The sequence below is a fragment of the Periplaneta americana genome, chromosome 6 (genome assembly GCF_040183065.1).
Source record: "Periplaneta americana isolate PAMFEO1 chromosome 6, P.americana_PAMFEO1_priV1, whole genome shotgun sequence".
Lineage (NCBI taxonomy): Eukaryota > Metazoa > Arthropoda > Insecta > Blattodea > Blattidae > Periplaneta > Periplaneta americana.
The window spans coordinates 15,577,692-15,600,654 of record NC_091122.1 but is presented as its reverse complement, the minus strand read 5'-3'; the positions used below and the strand labels follow the sequence as shown (position 1 = coordinate 15,600,654).

At 38.2% G+C, this 22,963-nt stretch overlaps 2 protein-coding genes across 4 annotated transcripts in view; one reads left to right on the top strand and one right to left on the bottom strand.

The window, feature by feature from the left end:
- The window catches only part of LOC138701039 (succinate dehydrogenase [ubiquinone] iron-sulfur subunit, mitochondrial-like), a 64,846-nt gene that overhangs the window by 581 nt on the left and 41,302 nt on the right, over positions 1-22,963 (bottom strand). The window contains exons 2-6 of one of the 2 annotated variants that reach the window (XM_069827571.1): positions 19,921-20,041; positions 14,490-14,633; positions 12,091-12,286; positions 10,076-10,177; positions 6,287-6,409 (exon numbers count right to left, since the gene is read on the bottom strand). In XM_069827571.1, the coding sequence (XP_069683672.1) occupies positions 6,287-6,409; positions 10,076-10,177; positions 12,091-12,286; positions 14,490-14,633; positions 19,921-19,949 (594 nt within the window). In that variant the 5' untranslated portion in view covers positions 19,950-20,041. Of the gene's footprint in view, positions 1-6,286; positions 6,410-10,075; positions 10,178-12,090; positions 12,287-14,489; positions 14,634-19,920; positions 20,046-22,963 lie in introns of both variants that reach the window. The other variant, XM_069827570.1, reaches the window with a different exon arrangement.
- Positions 1-22,963, top strand: part of fal (falten) — a 53,218-nt gene that overhangs the window by 7,219 nt on the left and 23,036 nt on the right. The window contains exon 2 of one of the 2 annotated variants that reach the window (XM_069827559.1): positions 12,955-13,035. The exons of the other annotated variant lie outside the window; for it this stretch is intronic. The gene's annotated coding sequence lies outside the window, so the exon portion shown is untranslated. The remainder of the gene's footprint in view (positions 1-12,954; positions 13,036-22,963) is intronic. 2 annotated transcript variants of the gene reach the window in all.

Here is a 22,963-nt window from a genome sequence, read left to right as displayed (position 1 = left end):
GGCGGTAGAAAAAAAAGTCGGGATAGGTTGAGATCTCACGGAGTTAAGCGTATAAAATGGCGTCCGGAACGTAGACTCCGAGGCACGTTTTGCCCCACCTTTCTTGCGGGCTTACAGTCTATACCAGTGGTCGTCAGCACTCGCTAAAATGTGCAATGGGTACGCGGTGCCGTCCCGTGTGCACTGTCGTGCAACAGGGAGAGATAGAGAGCATACCCGCTAGCAGCTACGAGAGCACTATAGTGCACAGCGTTTTCCGCGGGTAAGAGAGGCTAGCCCCAGCGTGCTCTGTGCTGATGACCCCTGGTCTATACAAAACTAGAAAGGTATTGACAATTCAGCGGCTTCAAAGGGTTACCATGGCAACCGCACAAACTAGCCAATCAGAGACCATGACAACAGGCCGACGTTGCCGAATGTTTCGAAGCGAGAACGTGGTAGCCAGTTGCTTTGTTCGGAAGTGTTGAATCTTCGTTAGGTCTACTGTGTTACAGCAAGTATTGGTGTTCTATCGTGGCTATTGTTTTCGTAGATATTTTGTTATTGATGGAGGTAAATTTAGTTTGAGTTTAGTTTTAAATTTAATGTAGTTGTGAGTGTATTTGAAGAGCCCACTGCAAGAATGATGGATGTCACTTTCTTGTCGAAAATGAACCAAGACTGTCAATGCAAAGCTTAAGACATATAGAATGTACATACAGAGTTATATGGCATTAACACAGATAGTCATTGTCCAGTAATGATCGGAAAATCACAGTTAAGCTTTGAGCGCTAAGCATTTCAAACTTTCCATTTGCTTCTCCTGCAAAATGTATTCCAAATGACATCCATCATTCTTGCAGTGGACTCTTCATTTGTAACGCGATTTATAGCGTCCATGTGTTTCACTTATACGATGTCACAAGGTATCACTCCTGCAGTTAGCGGCACAAAACGAACCACGGGCTCAGGGGGAGAAGGGAGTGCTGCAAGGGACAGCAAGAGGTCTAGAAATAACGGAAAAGGTGCTCCTCAAGCAAGAGAAATGGTTTGTAATGTGAGGGACTATTTCGAGAAAGAAGGTACAATGGCGGGCCCCTTATTACTGTACAACAGGTGGTAAATAGTAACTTACTGCAGCAGTAGCGGCTGGTTGTCAAAATAATGAGTGTGCTACAATTTCTATATTGGCCTACTGTATACACTTGTATGTATTTATCTTAATTTGAGACTCGCCTAGTGACGAAATATGAAATCCATACGACGTTCCTTCCTACTGCAGAACCTCTCATTTACCCTGGTGTTAAACCCTCCATCTTGGACATCATACTCTTTTCTATTGAAAGTATTGCAAGAGCAGTGAGGCGATCCTGGGACATAGTGTTCCTTAAAAACGTTTCTATGCGTTTTAAGCAAGAAAAACATCTTTCTGACTCAGCAGTGGTGATTTCTGTTGTAACCAAAATATTTAACAACTTCGTTATTTCACAGAATGGATCCTGTGAATTGTTGGAGACTATGTATCGTAACAATTGAACAGCTCCATCTATATTTCGGAAGTCGGGTCTTCCGTATAGAACTCCAAGTTATGTCTTTAACACTCTTTTGTTCAGTACAGTATCGCTGTTGACAGGAACTTCGCGTTCAGGAAATTTAGGCTATGCGAAAAATTGCCAGAAAATTTGCTGTTTAATAATTTTGTTGCGTCTAGGTAGCTTAAAGACTGGAAACGATGAGCAGTTTCCTGAATTATACGGTCACATACTTCCTTGGCATCAATTTCCTGGGATTCAATTTTCCGTCTCCTGCTGACTGATTCAGGAGGAACCTCAAAAAGCAGGTAGACGGCAGCAGCAGTCGGACACTTGAATTACCAAATACATTGTAAATAGTTCCGAGTTCTTCCACAAACAAGCATTCTTTCGTTACGCTTTACTTTTGCAATCTCCAAGCTGTGTTGTGCTGAAGCTGACTACAGCACTTCCCCGCGTAAAAATAGCCAATCAGGGCAGTGATTTCAGCTTCGCACATGCGCATTAATTGTCTACATTCTCATGTAGAGTTTTGAATAGCACATTGTACCCCCTGAGGCACCAAAAAGCTAAGAGCGAAGACTAAACACTCTATAACGCGTCATGAACATAACCACGGGAAATTATCAAATGGCAGATCAGATACTATGGTGGTATGGCAAATACATTATTTGAGCAAAAATTATCATTGTGCTGCAGCACTGTAGCACATAAAGACGGGCCGCCCCTGCAGGGGCTCTCAAAATAGGAAAAAGCACCATCGTTAAAATAGGAAAGGAGTAATTTAAATTGAATGAGCAAGAGGATTGACCTTCCCGACTTGAAACCCCGGGAAAGAAAAGGAAAGTGGAAAAGCGAGTGACAAATTTAGATGTCTTTCAGATGGATGGAATCCGGCGATATTTATATTTATATTACCGACGGAAGCTGCAAACTTCTCTTCGAGATGCGGATCTTTTCCACGGCAGTGTTTCTTCTCTGCACACTGTCGTAAAGAATTTAGGTTTCAAGTATAACAAATCAGTGGTCGTAAGGTATTAATGGAGAGAACTTACCGCTTACACACTATGAACATTTATTTGTCTATGCTATGTACTATATTAGCATTCATTCATATGTTTATTATTATTATTATTATTATTATTATTATTATTATTATTATTATTATTATTATTATTATTATATTAGTCTGGTCAAAGACACTGTACACTGCACTACCGCACAACTTCACAACGTCGCTCACTTCCTGCGTGCGCGAGAGAGAACTGTCAATGCCTTTCTAGTTTTGTATAGGCTTTTTTTGTAGAGGGTCCTATCGGTTTCGTGCTCCTTTGTCTACACGATAGTATACTTTTTGTTTCGCTATATTTGTATGTTCAAAAATTAGTTGTAAGCGATTCTAATGTAGGAACCAACACTTATTTTTTTGGACATCTTTACAGAGATGTTGGTGACCTATCGTGCCCAATACAAAAAATTACTTTGTTGTACTTTTTATGGTTATGGTATTACCATTATCGTACCATCATTTGGAACACTGAACGTAATTAAAATAAAGAGAAAATTGACTATTCATGAGTGCAGATGACAAGGTTGGTCAGGTCACCATGAAAGTTACGCAAGTAATGTTAACGTATTTTTAATTATGTATATACAGCTTACTGTAGGTCTGTTTGTGTATTCTTCAAATTACAGATGCCTCAAACTAGCAAGCTGTCTCGTTCGCGCAGGCGCATAGAGCACTTCTCCCCTACCACTGTCCGCCTACTGCTGTGCACTGTGGATTAGAACGGTACAGCTCAGTTCTAATAACAGTTGAGAAGGCTGCATAGGGACGGTACATCTTGAATACACTGTCAAGAGGTCAACTTTTCAGATAATATGACTATACCTGGGTATCGCAGCCTAGGTAGGCCCCCTCCAATAGCTCCACTACTTCCCCTCTCCAGGCAGCTTCCTAATTTGAGGCATCTGTACTTGGATATTGTGAGATAGTTGATATTAATGATCGGGAAGAAAATTGGGGTTAATGATTCAGACAAGCTAGTGAATAGTGACAACAACGCGTCTCATGTTTGCTATTGCAGTAATGATGACGAAAAGTCACTGCTTTAGATAACACTGTATAAACACAAAACAAGGGACACATCCAGTCCCTGTGGAGGGAATTAATCTGCAGGGAATGGCCATCCATATTGGGTGTTAGGCATGATGACTACCAATAAGAATCACATATTGTAAACCGTTTATGACAAAATAAACACTGATGTTCCACATTAACTTCATCTAATTACATACGGAGTTAATCTTCTGAAAAGAATATTGGACAAAATTTTGTACGACGTCAACAAAAGTGACATTCCTCGAAAGTTACTGCAGTGTTAGTCTTGTCCCCCTTCTTAAAAATAGGTGCAATTATGAACTTCTTTCATTGTTCTGGTACAATTTCCTTTACCCAAATAGCAAGTACAAGCTTATAAATTTCGCTAGATAATGCGCTTTCAACCTCTTATATTAATTCTACTGGAATATGATCGATACCTGGAGACTTGTACTTCTTCATATTTTCTATCACAATTTCGACTTCAGAGAGTGTGGGTTCGGGTATAAACGGCTCAGCAGTAATTTCTATTTGGCCTATGTTACTTTTAGTAGTTGTCAAAAATAGTTTTTTCATCTCTTCAGGAATGAATGAGAGTCTCCAACCAAGTCACCATTCTCATCCTTGATCACGTTTACCCCTATACCTGATAGTTGATACAGTGTCGTAAAATAACCAAGTAAAAAAAAGGTCCAGGCGATACTCTAATCCCTTCCAGCTGTTATAAACCATTTCCAATGACACAGATTACAAGACAACTTAAAGTATCTGCCGAAGATCAGCATCAGAGAAGTTATGTCAGGTGATCTAGGCTAGGAGGTCACAGAGTGGAACCTGCTTCTCCAATCCATCTCTCTTGAAGTTGTTGGTCTAGATAGGGCTTGACTTGTCTGGCATAGTGTGGCGGTACTCCAGCTTGCTGGAAATGATGTCACTGAGGTAGTGCATAATGTCTCAGCATGTTCAAGTCATCCCTGTTATTGTATTCTCCTCCTCAAAAATTGGCCCGGTAAGAAATTCTGAAGGCAAGGCACACCACACGTTCAGCTTTGGACTGTTTCGCTCATGTTCAATAACCAAATGTAGGTTTTCACTTTCCAAACTTCTACAGTTACATCGGTTCACAGTGCCAGAAACGTGGAAGATGGCTTCATCGGAGAAGTCATCATGACTGAGAACCTGAGAAATTCATTGGCATTGTCTATCCTGTGTCACATTTCCTAAACAAATGCAATCCATTGGGGTTAGATTTTCTTTAATGTTAAGTGAAACTAGCTCTGAGGTTGAATCTGTAAGGGATTTTTTTTTTTTGTGTGTGGAGATTGATTTGAAAAGTTAAGGATTTGATAGATAAATATTTGAAGAAAAGGAAATTGTTCCTAAATGTAGTAAATTACGGGTGAAATGAGAGTTGCGTGATAATGGATATGCATTGAAGATATGGCCGAAGCAGTCGCTTGATTGTGCAGTACGTAACATTTTGTTTACATCTGACGTTGGATGAATCCAATGCCTCCGTGTGGAATCTTGAATATTAGAACGCTTCCAGCGAGTTTAAACTTTCGATACAATTATTTAATTAACCATCCACTTAATCGCAAAACGTATAATAGTTTTTTTTATTTATTTTCATGCAATCTATCCCTCCTTTCAATGTGCAGGGTTATATCACTACCACTCTATTTATATATATACAGGGTGAGTAAAAAGTATGGAACAATGGTTCGTCACTCTATTCAGAGTTCAGTGGTGCTTACTTCGAGCACTTTCCTTAACTATGCAAAGGTTGGACAGGCAACAGCTCTATCCAACAGGGTGACATGCTTTATGTGACACAGTGCTCCCAACTTTTACGCCGTCTAGCGGGCTAAGGGTGTGACGTCGACATTTTTTTATACTGTCCCTTAAATTTAATGCATGGACTTCTGGGACACTAGATATTATAATCATCAGTGGCGCAACAACTCATTGCTGAGTCGTTAGTCTCCTCAAGGAAATTCCTCCACCTATTGCGATACACACACACACACACACACACACACACACATACTTGCAAGTAGATTAAACAACACTCGACAGAGGGAGCACGCGTACTCTTTGGCATGTGGAGCATCTAGCGGAAACTTCTTGAACCTCTTTAACCTTATAAAAATATGACATTTTCTCATTATTCGTATCCCGAACAAAGACGTATTTTTTTAAGTAGATTATTTTACAACGCTTTATCAACATCTTAGGTTATTTAGTGTCTGAATGAGATGAAGGTGATAATGCAGGTGAAATGAGTCCGGAGTCCTGCACCGAAAGTTACCCAGCATTTGCTCATATTGGGTTGAGGGAAAACCCCGGAAAAACCTCAACCAGATAACTTGCCCCAACCGAGAATCGAGCCCGGGCCATCTGGTTTCGCGGCTAGAGGCACTAACCATTACTCCATAAGTGTGAACACAAAGACGTATTCACGTCAAAAAATCGAAAGCATGAAAACAATGCATACAGTTTGGGAAACTTAGAAATGAAAAAAAAAAAAGTATTATTTTATAATAAGTCATTTGTTAGAAATATGTGATTTTTATTGGCAGGGATTCTGCCAGACACGCTTCATATCAGCTACAGTTGATACGTTAATTTAAAATCTTACACATTCATTCATGTGTTGGAAATGACTCCCTACCTTAGGGCAAGTGTTAGTGCAGTTCATGATCGTGTGGCACTGGAACACGGAGAATTTATCCTTCAGTTTGTCCAGTCTCTCTCTGGGATACTGGTCTCTGGAGTCAATGATCCAACGATAAGCCTAGAAATATACAAATTAACAATTAAAATAAGTATACTCTGTTAATCATTCGTAATACAGGTTCAAACAGACGCCTCATTTCTACTCTAGCCTGATGGTTTTTATCCTGCCGTCTGTGCTAACGTACTCGCAAAAACGACACATTCACTTTGTGAAATAGTGTATACTGACAAGGGAATTGTTAATGAGCTCATACTGAAATCTGCTCTCAAACTGCGCACATCGCTGGATCTCGCAAAAACGACACATTCACTTTGTGAAATAGTGTATACTGACAAGGGAATTGTTAATGAGCTCATACTGAAATCTGCTCTCAAACTGCGCACATCGCTGGATCTCCGCAGATAGGCAAATTAAAAAAAAATAGCTGCATATACCAACTGTGAGATTGCGAAGCCGAACCTTGAATAAAATACTGTTACCTGCACTTTCTTTACGTTTTCACTGTGCCTAAAAGAGACGCTCTACTGCATACCTGCACAAACAGCGCTCAACGAGCGCGCGCGCTCCTTCGGAGCGGGAGAGCCCTGTTTACCGTTCGCGGAAACGGAGAGGAAGATATCAGAATGATATAGACTTGCTATAGGTAGAGGAGAGGGAAACGACCACTCAGTTATCTAGTGGAGTGCAGTGTGTAGGCCTGTTCTCAGTAACTGTTTCACGTTGCTTACCTACTGCTACAGTACAGTATGGAGGAATATAAAAGACGGAACATAACATTTAACATTTAACGATTTACAGCTCAAACTTATTGATCTTCGATGTGACCTAAGGGCTAAAGATCGTTTGAATAATAGTAATACCCTGGTTGAGTTTTACAAGACTAAACATTAGCAATAATATCCACGACTACACAGGCTGACTGTGAAATTTTTTTTATTATTTTAGTAGGTTATTTTACGACGCTTAATCAACATCTTAGGTTATTTAGGGTCTGAATGAGATGAAGGTGATAATGCCGGTGAAATGAGTCCGGGGTCCAACACCGAAAGTTACCCAGCATTTGCTCATATTGGGTTGAGGGAAAACCCCGGAGAAACCTCAACCAGGTAACTTGCCCCGACCGGGAATCGAACCCGGGCCACCTGGTTTCGCGGCTAGACGCGGTGTGGACGGCTGTGAAAATGATTGCTATGTTTGGCCCAACATTTATATTTGTGAGCAACTGTTTTCTATAATCAACTTTAATAAAGGCAGACATCGAACATCTGTAACTGATGTTTCATTACGATCAGTAGGCTACTGTTCCTTTCAGCTGCCAACGGCATAAAACCCCGTTTTGATGTACTGATAAATAAAAATATAACAAAATGATATCGCATATTTAAGTAGCTATAGAATTTCTATTATTTCTGTAAAATAAATATTTCTTTATTAATTAATAATAGTCCAAGATAGTTTTGCAAACACTGAACGGGAATTCATTTCATAAACACTCGTAATAGTACTTCCTTCTGTGTACATTTTGTACGAGATCACCCCTTCTTCCAGTCCACCCTTATACAGAGCGCAGCTAATATCTGCATTCCGCTCATGAGCTGTGAGCCGGCTCGGAGAGCGCAAACCTTGTGCAGGCCTGCTCTACTGTATTTGGTAACGTGTACAAGTGCAATGTCGAAACATCAGTCGTATTATTTGCATTCGCCATTGACATCCTGTGATGCTGAACGGTCGTTCTCAAAATATAAAAACTGTTTGAGTGATCGCCGCAGGACGTTTCAGTTCGCAAATCTTCGGATGTATTTTGTTGTTCATTGTAATGCCGAAGAAGAAGGAACCTTGTATGTATAAGGTATGTATTCATGTACTTTATTTTCAATCATAACCAGACTGTACTTCCTTTGTTTATGTCCGCAGTGTGCGCCCAGTACCGAGTGTCTAAGAACTATAGTCAATGATTGCGTACATTGATTGCTAAAGTATCCCGGTTCCACCCTCTACTAATAACTATACAGTACAGTTTATAAACGAAGTCAGATGTCTTAATTTTAGGATTATAAAGGATACCTTTCTTGTATGTACAATAATTCAGAAAATAAGAGTTCATTTCATTTTGTTTCACATTAAATCACTTCAGTTATGAGCAACAGTTCAGAGTATAAATTAATACAGGGACATCATTTTATTTTTACTTGCATTTTTATTGTACCTGCATTTCTGAATGTACTTCACTCTCACCCCTTCACTAATGTCCTTGCTCCCGTCAGACACACAAACTTACGGCCGCTGTTGCGTTCGAAGTCTTCAAGCAGTGAAGTAAACACTGCAGTGTATAGTGTGTTTCAGAAATATGGTTGCGTTTTCTATAGAAGAAAGAACCTATATTAATAATATCGTACTAAAAATTATATTGAAGAAACGATAAATTCAATTTCAGAGGATATGATTCAAAATGTTTTTAATAATATGCGTAAAGAATTGAAGCCTGCATTGTAATGAACGGCAACCATTTTCAGCAACTTGTTTAAAAATTCATATTAGCTTATTTTGAATTGAGGTGGCTAGAAGCAAAGGAATGCTAGTGACATTTGTAATAACATGAGTTAAGTGCACCCAGTGTAAGCTAAAGTATCTAAAATTTTAGTGGCAAAGGGATATTTTAATCGCATCACACATTAAAATTTAAATAAAAATTTCACCGGTTTTACGAAAGCATAAATATTTAATCCCCATTTTCTCAAAAGTAACTTAAGTGCACTTACAGCCCTTTACTTATGACCCCTCAATTTAAATGCACTCTCTATATTGTATGATAACATCAATAATTAATATGCTAAATAAAGTAGACATTACATAACGAACATACCCGCCTGAAAAGTTGAGTTTTTAGAAAAAAAATGTTACTACTCTACATAAATTCCGTAAAAGTGATAATCAAACTGAAAATCGTAATATCGTATTTCCCTACAACATAAATAGATACACTACTTTTCTCTCCTCCTATAGCTAGTAAAATGATTTGTTTACATATTGCACTAGTAACATCAAACTCCTGTAATGGAAGGGGCAACAGTGTTTCCGAGTATAGCCAGGTTAATGTTAAAAATGTGGGTAAAAATAAAGTGATGTCCCTGTATAAACATTAATAGCCTACTCTTAACATGAAAAGGTACCGTAACTGAACTGCTTCGAGATGCGCTAACGTGTGAGAAAGCATACAGTATGTCATCTTGATATTCATTTGTTCCTATCTTAACATTCACTGATGATTTTTTAATTGGGTTATTTTACGACGCTGTACCAACATCTAAGGTTATTTAGCGTCTGAATGAAATGAAGGTGATAATGCCAGTGAAATGAGTCCGGGGAGCATTTGCTCGTATTGGGTTGAGGGGAAACCCCGGGAAAAACCTCAACCAGATAACTTGTCCCGACCGGGAATCGAACCCGGGCCACCTGGTTTCGCGGCCAGACGCGCTGACCGTTACTCCACAGATGTGGACTTTCACTGATGATAATATAGCAATATGATATTTTTAATATTTGAGGAACAGTGAGAAAGGAAATTACCGGCACAGTTGATTCATTTAGACATTTGGTGGGTAATGATAGGGAAGAGACGCTGTGTTCGCACATTCTAGTTTGCTTGCACTGTACTAGAAAGATTTCCGTACGTTACAACAGGTGCTGTAGCATAAAGGAAAAAAGTAGTAGGACCTGTCCTACCTGAAGGAGTATAGCTGGGCCCAAAAACTTTCCGTAGTGCCACCAGTAAGGAGGGCAGGATTGGGAGCAACAATTGCACAAGATGCACTCGTATAAACCGTCCTAAAACAAACAGAAAAAAATGTTAATGTAGGCTGCAAAGTATCTGGTGAAGTCTGATGTAGGTAAGGACCTCATAAATGACATGTACAATTTCTTGAAAACTTCATTGTCACGTTTGTAAGATTTTGTACTGCGATGATGCAAACTATCGCCATTTCTGGTACGGTTAAAAGTTATTAACTGACATAGGCCTAATAACATCTTTTTTCTTGTGACAACGACACTGGCCATCTGTGTTTCAAGAGGTCATAAATGAAACTGCATCGTTGTTTTGTTTTTCAAAGACTTGTTTATTCTCTAGAAGAGTATTGTTTGGTACTAACACTCATGACAATGGTGAGGAAGAAGATCAACATTTTCAGCGCTTATTTTACCACCGTAAAAGATGTTCACGTGACATGAAGCTTTACAAAATTCAAAATTATAATTGTGATTTATTTTGAATCTAAAAACACAGAATTCAGCAATAATATAAATGAAAATGAGAGGAGATAAAAAATATGAAGAGGTGTAAGGCAAGGATGCTCCGTGTCATCGCATTTAATTAGACGCTATTTGAAGTTCCAAGGGGAGAGGAGACCAAAGGGTGTACAAATTAATGGCAGTATTGCAATTTATCATATTCTGAGAAGGATATGGAAATAGTACTAGGCCTACAGTTACTATTTATCAGTTTAAAGAAACTGAAACTGAAAACAAATAGCTATTAATAAGATCAAATTATTAGTAGTGAGTTAAATGACGAACATTACAGATAATGCTAACTAAAATTCAATCGACATTAAAAGAATAATAATATGGACTTACGCAAACAAGCTTTCATTAATAAAGAAAACAATTACTGATCTGCCGCCACATAAATATGCAAATAACGAAAACATCAACATTTGATCTGATGTGTAGTCTATTATTATTATTATTATTATTATTATTATCTGGGAACGAAAGTTGGTAAATTGGAAAAAAAGATAGGAATCGTTCAGAACCCGCGGATATGGATCTGGAGCATAAAGATAATGCTCGTAGACTGAAGTGCAACAACTATGAAGAATTTTAAAACAACAACAATAGTACATTATGCAACGAGCCTATAATGGTAGTAATTAAGACGCGAGTATGTTTATGAAACGAGCACAAGCGACTGGAGAGCGGAATTGACCTTGTGCAATATCTCGTAAATTGTGAGATGTGCGCAGACGCGAAAGTATTGATTTTTTCCGAGGAACAAATGTCATTGACCTTGATATAATCTAGAAAGTAAAATGAACATTAATCTTGATATAACCTTGAAATTGATTTGGACCTTGGAAAAACGAGATGACAAATTGAATTTATTTGAATATTATTTACAATTAACGCTAATTATTATGGTAACAGAACATAACCTTCTGCGACAGTATTGGATTTCCAGCCTCCGTGACGTTTCGCTAGTTGTCTTTCGATTGCATATCCGAGAATAATCGATACTTGCGCTTTCATATTGCTACAATGGTGTTTTCTGATTTGTGGAAAACCTGAACTTTAATGAATAGGTGTACTTTAATGAGGTCCATTAAAGGGTCGAGCATAAAGAATAAAATGATTGAAGCGACAACGCGGAGCCTTTAGAATTCAATGATTATCTTAGATGTGCCTGTGTTCTCTAATTAGAGTTAGTGTATATGAAAATAAACCCTAATTAGCAATGATATGATTCTCATCATGACAGAAAAGTGAATTATTTCAAAGTACTTAAAACATACAATGAGAAAGTATGCGTCATTCTCTTTACACTGATTTTTCCTTCTTTTTAAGCTGATGGAATCTGGTTCCATAATTTTAGCCGGGTATTGCTGAATTTGAGACCATTACCTTGGCCCCAACCCTTCATATGTGTAAGTACTTTGTAATTATACGGTCTCTGAGCTCATTACCAGTTTCTCGTTGTCGCGTATGCTCTGCAGATGTGGCTGCGTGGTGTTACACTGCTCATCCGATCGACGGAGCCACGGTTGAATCTTCTTGTAGTCTTCGTAGAATAGAGACATGTCGGGTATCAAGTCCCGAATTACGTACATGTGTGGCAGCGGGTAGATCTTGATCGTCCCTTTCCCAAGCTTATCGATAGGCCTGAAATTGCCAGTTGAAACAAATAATGCAATGCCCAAACTTATTGTCGGAATCACTTAGAAATACAGTACTTATCGTGTATATACAGCCTATATATTCTCTTTTGAGGGGTGTCTCATACTAGCTATAAGATTGGCACAGAGTAATTGGATAAAACTAATCGGAAGAACTCCTGCGGTGGCTGTATGGTTCAGTTAAACCAGGGCTGGGCATCGGGAGCGGAACCAGTCTCTAAACGGGGACGCTTAATATTCATCCGTGACTGAATCAACGCTGCACGGTGTTGGGCAGGGAAGAAAGGGGTTGAAGAGAAATCATATGGCTCCCCTTGAGAGTAGAATCCGCTCTTGCTGCCCAGCCCTGAGTTAAACCATCAGCCTGTCACGCAAGTGGTCCGGGTTCGAATCCCGATGAGGCCTGGGAATTTTGTTGATAAATCCTTAGTAACGCTTGTGGTGGACAAAGTCGCGGTTGAGATTTTTCTCGGGGTTCTCCCGTCTTTCCAATATAACCATCAGAAATCGCCTGCATGAAGTAAACCTACGTTGTTGCCGTCCTGTTAGCTTCCCAGCGTTGGGGAGGAGAAATTTCAATCAAAGATTGCAGTAGACACAACAAGTTCAGTGGTCCCAGGAACAGAGAGTTTCTATAGGCTATATTGTTCACAGATGGCCGAGGACTGATTTGCTGCCAGAGGTGTGGAGAAGACCCGGTAACTGTGAACGGTTACGCCATATCCAGGAAGTGCTGTAAGTTCAATACATTAGATTTCTGCATTCTCTTGAAAACGGCCGACCGAACTCTGCGATGAGCCCTCAGTTGTGAAGAAGGCAGCTATAAAATGATATGCTCGAGCGCATGCGTCGAGAATTTATAACCGGTCGGTTGAAACGTTTACTCGATCGGTGGCGAGCGCTCGGGTTGTTGCACTGCAATTACATCAACTTTTTAATACCTGATACCCAAAACAGCCTACCTAAAAATATTCCCATTTGTTTTTATTTCAGATAGCACGAAAATTAGGAAGTATTTGAACATTTAAACAAAGAAACATAATATTTAATAACACAATTCTTTAAATGAAATAATGTTTTATACAGTATTATCAATAATGTTATTTAACGTCCATCTAATCGAACTCCTATCAGTAACGAAAATGTTTAATGTAGCTTAGTAAATATGTGATTGCATAAAAAGAACAGAGATTTTGTGATGCGTGTCAAATTTCTTCAAAAGCAGACATAATCTATTTCAGTCACAGTATTTAATAAAAATAAACCAAATCTACGTGTTCACTTTGCTTAACATTTTTACATTAGTGTATAGTAAGAGATGCTTAATCGCAAATAATGACGTTGGAGTACTTATGGCAAGCTATATCCAGAGTCTATTATTCCACATTCAGCGACCATATCACGAAATGTCAAGGATGGAGCAAAGAACATTCGTGCTGAAATTATTCCAAAATTAAAAGAATCAATGGAAAAATCGCCATTTGGTTTTAAAATTAATAATTTTTGTTTAATCTTATCTAGAATTTCCTCCTTAGTTTCTTTAATGTATTTACTTTTGTCCTGTGCCATTACGAATATAACAGTTACAAAATATTATAAGTTAATTGTTCCGTTCAACTGGAGGATAAAGACTAACATATTTTTTTAAATCTTTTTTTTAGTGCTGCTTATACTTTATATCCAATAGGCAACATAGTTTGTTAAAATGTTATTCTATTTTACTGATTTATTAATTTTTTATTATTATTTAAATATTTTATTGTAATTTTTATTCAATCTGATAGCCTGTATACATACCAGGTTCACTAAACAGGTGATAGGGCGTCAGGCAGTTTAATAATTACCAGAGCGCATGCTGTAAACACACCGATCGAGGACAGTTTTAATCTATGATACCCTTCATACGACCGGTCGGCCGTGATACTTCATTGAGTGTTTCACTTTCTGCGGAGTCAGGACACGTGGCAGCCAGCAGACGGCTGATCGACCTTGGCTCTTCATGAGCTGACACGTCACGGATTATTATTATTATTATTATTATTATTATTATTATTATTATTATTATTATTATTATTATTATTATTATTATCGTCATCATCACATATAAAACAATTGAATTTGATGTTTATGGTGTGCTCAATCATCACTCAACCGATGGGAGATTATATTTGACATTCTTGTTGACTCACGTGATGCAGGGCAGTCTGTTAAGTCCCCCGATGTTGAGGGCACATATCCCGCAGATGCCCTCCCTGCAGGACCGCCTGAACGAAAGCGTAGGGTCGCAGTCCGCCTTAATCTTTATCAGTGCATCCAGCACCATTCGACCGCAGCTGTAACACACAGGATTCCGTCCTTTTAAAAATGTTACTTAATTCCTATATTATATCGCGGGTTTAGTACTATAACTAGACAACTGCAAATCTAATATTATGAGATAATTAGGGAACAGCTTTTGTGCATCCAACTTATTGTCTTCATGTGTAGTAATGCTGTATAGCTGATTTTTTTTAATAAACTATTTAGCTTAAGAAACCATAATGGATATCTAAGCTTAATAATAATAATAACAATAATAATAATAATAATAATAATAATAATAATCATCATAATTTTATTTATTCTGGCGAAGTTAGAGCATCAGGTCTTCTCTTTCACTTAGCCAGAAACAAAAGAAGCTGATACAATTTGCAGTGATACAAGTTAATAATAATTACAGACTAATATTATTTAAAGAACACTGAAAGACTGATATAGGTATACAAGTACAAGTTGAGTAAAATAATGCAAACATACTAAATAATAATTACTTACTTACTGGCTTTTAAGGACCCCGGAGGTTCATTGCCGCCCTCACATAAGCCCGCCATTGGTCCCTATCCTGAGCAAGATTAATCCATTCTCTATCATCATATCCCACCTCCCTCAAATCCATTTTAATATTATCCTCCCCTCTACGTCTCGGTCTCCCTAAAGGTCTTTTTCCCTCCGGCCTCCCAACTAACACTCTATATGCATTTCTGTATTCGCCCATACGTGCTACATGCCCTGCCCATCTCAAACGTCTGGATTTCATGTTCCTAATTATGTCAGGTGAAGAATACAATGCGTGCAGTTCTGTGTTGTGTAACTTTCTCCATTCTCCTGTAACTTCATCCATCTTAGCCTCAAATATTTTCCTAAGCACCTTATTCTCAAACACCCTTAACCTATGTTCCTCTCTCAAAGTGAGAGTCCAAGTTTCACAACCATAAAGAACAACCGGTAATATAACTGTTTTATAAATTCTAACTTTCAGATTTTTTGATAGCAGACTGGATGATAAAAGCTTCTCAACCGAATAATAACAGGCATTTCCCATATTTATTCTGTGTTTAATTTCCTCCCGAGTATCATTTATATTTGTTACTGTTGCTCCAAAATATTTGAACTTCTCCACCTCTTGAAAGGATAAATTTCCAATTTGTATATAATTACAAAATAATATATGGCTTGGAAGTTACACTCAATGAATAAGTGGTAAGTGAACTAATATTATAAATTCAGACTTAAATTATAACTATATAACACTGAGGAATATTAGGCCTACATATAGCTACACACATACACACAAGGGAGATTAAAAATGAATGAGGAAGAAAGAAAACATATTTTCAGAAATAATTTAGTAAAATATCTACTAACAATTTGTAGAATTAAAGTGAAGATTCATAATTTCAATGATAAACGTACATACAATAATCATGATAGGATAAAGGAACGGGAAAATTAAATCTGAAGCTAGGAGTTATGTGACTTATAACTGGTCACATGTTTGAATAATTTACTTTTAAATTGCAGTATTGTTCGACAGTTCCTGAGGGAGCTGCCTAGGGAGTTACAGAAACGAATTCCTGATGCTGTGAAACAGGTAGAAGAATGAGCTGTTTTATGGCTAGGCATAGACAATAAAGGGTCATTTTTAGAACGAGCGTCCAGACTGTGATATGACAAGAAATTAAAATGCACTGAGAGATAGTTAGACGAAGTAGTATTGATGATGCGATATTGGAAAATTAGTGAATGGATATATCTTCGGTCCTGTAACCGTAACCATTGGAGCATACCTGTACAAACAGCGTTCAACGAGCGCGCGCGCTCTTTCCAAGCGGGAGAGCTGTGTTTACCGCTCGCCGATTCGGAGAGGAAGATACGTCAGAATAGATAGAGGAGAGGGAAAGGACCACTCAGCTATCTAGTGGAGTGCAGTGCGTATTCTCAGTAACTGTTTCACGATGCTTACCTACTGCTACAGTACAGTATGGGGGAATGTAAAAGACGGAAAAGTAGTGATCAGGAAAATTCTTTCAATGTTGCATGGGAAAATGCTTATTTTTTCATAGCTCCTGGAGTATATACTCAGTGCTTTATCTGCCACAACATTTTGAAAGGTAGAAAGAAACGGAACATAATGCGTCATTACGAGTCCAGACATAAAGATACTAAAGATATTAATCTTCAACAATTTAAATATCTCTCTTCAGGGAAAAGGCCAGCGCATTGTTGATATGTTGAATAAATTACGAGATTTCAGTCGTAAACTTACACTTTTCGTAAGTCAGTTTCGGGAAGGTAATATGGCTTACTTTCGAACGATAGAAACTGCTCGTGATGAAGCTATGTGAAACGATTATGTGCAAATATTAATTCAGATTCAAAATGTATTTAATTCTAGGTTCCAAGATCTTGTCTTAAGGTCCACACCTGTGGAGTAACGGTTAGCGCGTCTAGCCGCGAAACCAGGTGGCCAGGGTTCGATTCCCGGGTCAAGTTACCTGGTTGAGGTTTTCCGGGGTTTTCCCTCAACTCAGTATGAGCAAACGCTGAGTAACTTTCGGTGTTGGACCCCGGACTCATTTCACCGGCATTATCACCTTCTTCTCATTCAGACGCTAAATAACATAAGCTGTTGGTAAAGCGTCGTAAAATAACCTACTAAAAATCTTGTTTTAATTGGAAAGAAGTTTAAAGTTATCGTAATAATTTCTTCAACACCAGTTGAAACAATGTCATTTAAGTTACAGGTGGGCCTGGTTGGCGCAATTGGTATAGCGCTGGCCTTCTATGCCCGAGGTTGCGGGTTCGATTCCGGGCCAGGTCGATTGCATTTAAGTGTGCTCATATAACCTCGGCAGTTGTGAGCGTCGTTAAATAAAACATAACATTTAACGATTTACAGCTCGGACTTATTGATCTTCAATGTGGCCTAAGGGCTAAAGATCGTTTGAATAATACTACTAGCCTGGTTGAGTTTTACAAGACTAAACACTATCAATAATATCCACGACTACACAGGCTGGCTGTGAAAATGATTGCTATGTTTGGCTCAACATTTATATTTGTGAGCAACTGTTTTCTATAATCAACTTTAATAAAGGAAGGCATCGAACATCTGTAACTGATGTTTCATTACGATCAGTAGGCTACTGTTCCTTTCAGCTGCCAACAGCATAAAACCTCGTTTTGATGTACTGATAAATAAAAATATAACAAAATGATATTGTACATTTAAGTAGCTATAGAATTTCTATTATTTCTGTAAAATAAATATTTCTGTATTAATTAATACGTCCAAGATAATTTTGCAAACACTGAACGGGAATTCATTTCATAAACACTCGTAATAGTACTTCCTTTTGTGTACATTTTGTACGAGATCACCCCTTCTTCCCAGTCCACCCCTATACAGAGCGCAGCTAATATCTGCATTCCGCTCAAGAGCTGTGAGCCGGCTCGGAGAGCGCAAACCTTGTGCAGGCCTGCATTGGAGCGTTTCAAGGGAAGGTGTAATGTGGTCGTATGTTGCAAATGAAACTATGCAGGCATTATGAACGCGTTGTAATCTTTGGGGTAAATTAGAATTTAAATCTGTTGGTAGAATGTCGCAATAGTCAAAATGTGGCATCACCAATAGCTTACTACTTAAATAAGTCACTGGAGTAGATAACTCAAAATTGTGATAATATCGAGTTAGTTACCGGTATAGTATTAGACCCGCAATATGTAGTAGGCTATATGTCGTATCTATGTATTTTACCTTCTCATATACGAAGTACAATTATATTTTTAAGAAATGGATCAACCTGCAGGCAGATTGATAACCGCTGCTTCACATGTGATCATTCCATATGATTCTTGGTACCTGTAATAATGCACCGCCTTCCCCTGGGGCTAATGGTTGTGGAACCGTGGTGATGCCTACGAGGAAAGGTAAACGGGATTCTGTAGGCTGTAGGGGAGTTCGGAGGCGGCCCGAAAGAGATTCTATAGCGCGAGTGGCCCTAGGGCATGCACGTCATTCCATTCCGGGTAGTACAATGGGCCCACCCAAGCAGCCTACATGTGAGAGCAGTCTCCAGTCCGTGTTCCTTTCTTCAAGGGGGACTAGTAGATAGTCATCACATATAGGGCGTGTAATGAGCCTATATGGCCTAGTTGCAAGGATCCATCCCGGATCCAGCCCTAGTGAAATCAATCAATCAATGCAAAGACTAGCGCGTAGCAAAGCGAGGTCGTGGTTTGACCCCAACTAGAGATAGATGTTACCCACATCACTGTGGTGTCCTGAGTTCCGTTTTATTTAACTGAGGGGTTGGTGTAGTGCTGGCTTACGACAAGGGGCGTTCCGCCATTTTTTGCTTATAATTGCCAGATTAAAAAAAATTCTAACTGAAAACAAGGTCCAGCATCGGGATATAGTTATAAGCAGAGACCGGAATTTTGGCGGAATGCCTTTTTAAATATGTTAAATCTGTCTTCATTTTGAAAGTAAATCTGTACGAATTATACCTTTGTGATTGAAACGTCACAGTTTTATGTTGCCCTTTTGTGCCTTTTTTAATATAAATGCCTAATTAAAAAATAAATGCTTTTTTTTTGCCTTTATTTGATTATTTATCTACTATTTATTAATTTATTATTAAAAATTGCCTACAGGTGTATTTTAATTTATTTCTATAACCGCTACAATGAAAGTGACTTCACCAAATGTATGTCATTGTCTTTCAGTCAGTTCATATTCCCTTTGCAACAATGAGTGCTGCAGTGCAAAAATGTATAACAGATTTGATAAACAGTAAGCGTTTTAATAAATCGCTTGTGTTTATTTGACAAGGCAACAATGAGTGCGGGTCTAACGTTATTTTTAACGGTTATTTTTCTTTTAGTTTTCATTGCGACGTTGTTGTATAGCTAAATATTTCATATCACAACATATCAGTATAACCAAACACAAAAATGCACTTTCCAAAGCTACTGGGAAGAAGATTTATTTGCTTCCAACATTAATATTGCAACATCGAGTCGAAAATCTCAATTTGCATCCGACTTACGTAACGCTTTTCTTGCCGAAATCCCTTTGTGGAAAGTGCAAGGTTGTGGGTCTAATGCAAGGTTTTTGTAATTGCCTTTTATTACATATTTTAGCTATTTCTAATGCCTTTTATTGCATATTTTAGCTATTTATAATGCCTTTTTGCCTGCATATTATAATGATTCATAATGCCTAAATTTCCGGTCTCTGGTTATAAGACTTATAAGCCTTAACACTTAACTGAGTTCGGAGCGCAGATGATTACTGACCTGTTTAAGTCGAGAGTGAACGTCTGCATGTAGGGTTTCACTTCAGGTACTTCCGGGTTCCAGCGATAGATCTTGAAGGTTTTCAGACGCCTCCATGACGTGCTCGATGTGTGGAACTGCTCTGCCTGAAAAATAAAATAGCGCATTCTGTCACGCCAATCTACAAAAAAGTTGTTTTTCAATGGTTTTTCTCCCAGGTTTCCCAGTGCAGACCTGCGCAATCCTTGCTTTGCTGGCTGGCTGGATTCAACTGTAGACAATACAGAAGATATGATATTCCTGCGTCTTTATTACATACGATGCATAGGCTGAAGGTACTGAATTCGCCAGCAGTGAACTGTTTAAACACAAAGGATAATATGGGCAAATTGTTGTTGGTCGGTCTAAACTTCACCTCTCCTTTTACCCCTCCCAAATAGAGGATCCAACCCCGTTGTTGCCGGGTAGTATTTCATAAAGAGCTTAGAGGCCCTTTTAACGTAACTGTAAACTGTAACTTTGTCAGTCTTGAACACTGTAATTGAGCTTTGCCTGTTATGTTCAATAACAAATAAAATAAAATAAAAATAAATAAATAAAGAATTGTCACTCAGAGGATAAACGTTGGACATTTTTCACCCTTATTTTCCCATTTCCATTTTTATAGAGTGAACAGTCCACTGTGACCAATACAAGGAGTTGATATTAAAAAAGTTGTAGAATGGTGAATATACTGTAAATGTTTTAAAGTAATTTTTGGACATTTAATTTATTCTAGTCATATATCCAAGTTTTTATTTCATAATTCAGCATTTTAGGGCATAACTGCAGCATATTTCCAGAATTGTGAAGTCATAGAAATCCGAGCCCTACTGATGAATTGATGATGATAGGATTTGGTGACAGAAGACGCACACAACAAGAGCTATACTGTTTTCGCTGTAAGAAAAATCCTACTGTAAACATAAGCACGTGGCTGTCATACCCGTGATTGGCTCCCAATCGAAACACTCACACGACGGAGGAAAATATAGTTCGTACTTGGAAACCACAATCTTGTATTATTTGAAAATAAAAAAATTGAATTCTAGTTGTTAAATACGATGAAACATTTCACTTCACTCATATGTAAAACGCTATGTAAAAGAAAAGCTACTTTTATATTTTGCTATGTACTATGAACGCGGATGAATAACAACAGTAATACCGAGGTAGTCTGTTCTTGTAACAAGCTGGCGTCACTTGAACTCGTAGTTGTTCAAGTAAGCACGTGGTACTGAAGTATGGCTTCTGCATCCTCAACTGCCCATTGTGAAGACATAAGACTTAAAAATAATTTAATTACAGTAATTATGAAGTAAATGTTTCCTAAGCAAACCAATGCATACTAGTGAGGTTAGGCCTACTTGACGAGTAACAGGAAATGTTTAACATGAAACAGAATGTACAATAGTAGGCGGGAACACGTACTGAGAATCTATGGCGCCGAACAGCGGCCAATGAAGCCTCACTTCAGTCACGTGCTAATGTTTACATTAGGATTTTTCTTACAGCGAAAAGATTATAGATGCACACTTTTTAACGAAGAGAAGAATGTGATTTCTCTTTGATCATGAGTAAAATCTCTAGAAATTTTAACACACAAGAATTTCAAGACATAAAATAAATGCCACTCAGTCATTAAAGAGTTTGGATAAGAAATTACTTACATCACTACAATAAGATGTCATAAATATTTTCCAGCGACGTTTCTTTGAATGGTGTCTACTTGATTTTGGGCTGGCTTGCAGTGGACGGCAGTGTCATAATACTGCACTTGGAGGTAAGGGACATTTTATGCCGAAATATGGGAAATGGTATTCCACACTACAGTTTTATTACAGAAGTATGAAATTCCTATATATTTCCAGTTCACACTTTACATATACTCAAGTGAAACTGGTTTTCCTCCTTGTGTCTTTAATTTGCCGTTGCCTATCATGCTGAACGTTAACAAAATCAATGATACTATAATTTCAGCGTTTAATTTTGTGGAAACTTAGTGGATTTCTTCTGTATCTTAGTGCATACTAATTCACTGGATCTGTAATTCTACTGTTTCCTGACATGGACAAATTGCTTACTTTTTTTTTCTAAACTCTACTACCGATTGGAAGTAAATCCCGAAAAGACAAAGTATATGATTATGTCTCGTGACCAGAATATTGTACGAAATGGAAATATAAAAATTGGAGATTTATCCTTCCAAGAGGTGGAAAAGTTCAAATATCTTGGAGCAACAGTAACAAATATAAATGACACTCGGGATGAAATTAAACGCAGAATAAATATGGGAAATGCCTGTTATTATTCGGTTGGGAAGCTCTTATCATCCAGTCTGCTGTTCAAAAATCTGAAAGTTAGAATTTATAAAACAGTTATATTACCGGTTCTTCTGTATGGTTGTGAAACTTGGACTCTCATTCTGAGAGAGGAACATAGGTTAAGGGTATTTGAGAATAAGGTGCTTAGGAAAATATTTGGGCCTAAGCGGGATGAAGTTACAGGAGAATGGAGAAAGTTACACAACACAGAACTGCACGCATTGTATTCTTCACGTGACATAATTAGGAACTTAAAATCCAGTCGTTTGAGATGGGCAGGGCATGTAGCACTTATGGGAGAATCCAGAAATGCATATAGAGTGTTAGTTGGGAGACCGGAGGGAAAAAGACCTTTAGGGAGGCCGAGACGTAGATGGGAGGATAATATTAAAATGGATTTGAGGGAGGTGGGGTATGATGATAGAGACTGGATTAATCTTGCACAGGATAGGGACCGATGGCCGGCTTATGTGAGGGCGGCAATGAACCTTCGGGTTCCTTAAAAGCCATTTGTAAGTAAGTAAGTAAGTAAGTAAACTCTACTACACTGAAATCGGAGTCTCAGATGTCTCACACTCCTTAATGCTAATAGTTTAATATCAATAGAATTATATGTAGGCCTATAACAATAAATTATATATGCAATTTAGCTATAATGCACTAGGCATTTATTTTGGGCCCCATAAAGAAAAACACCCCCT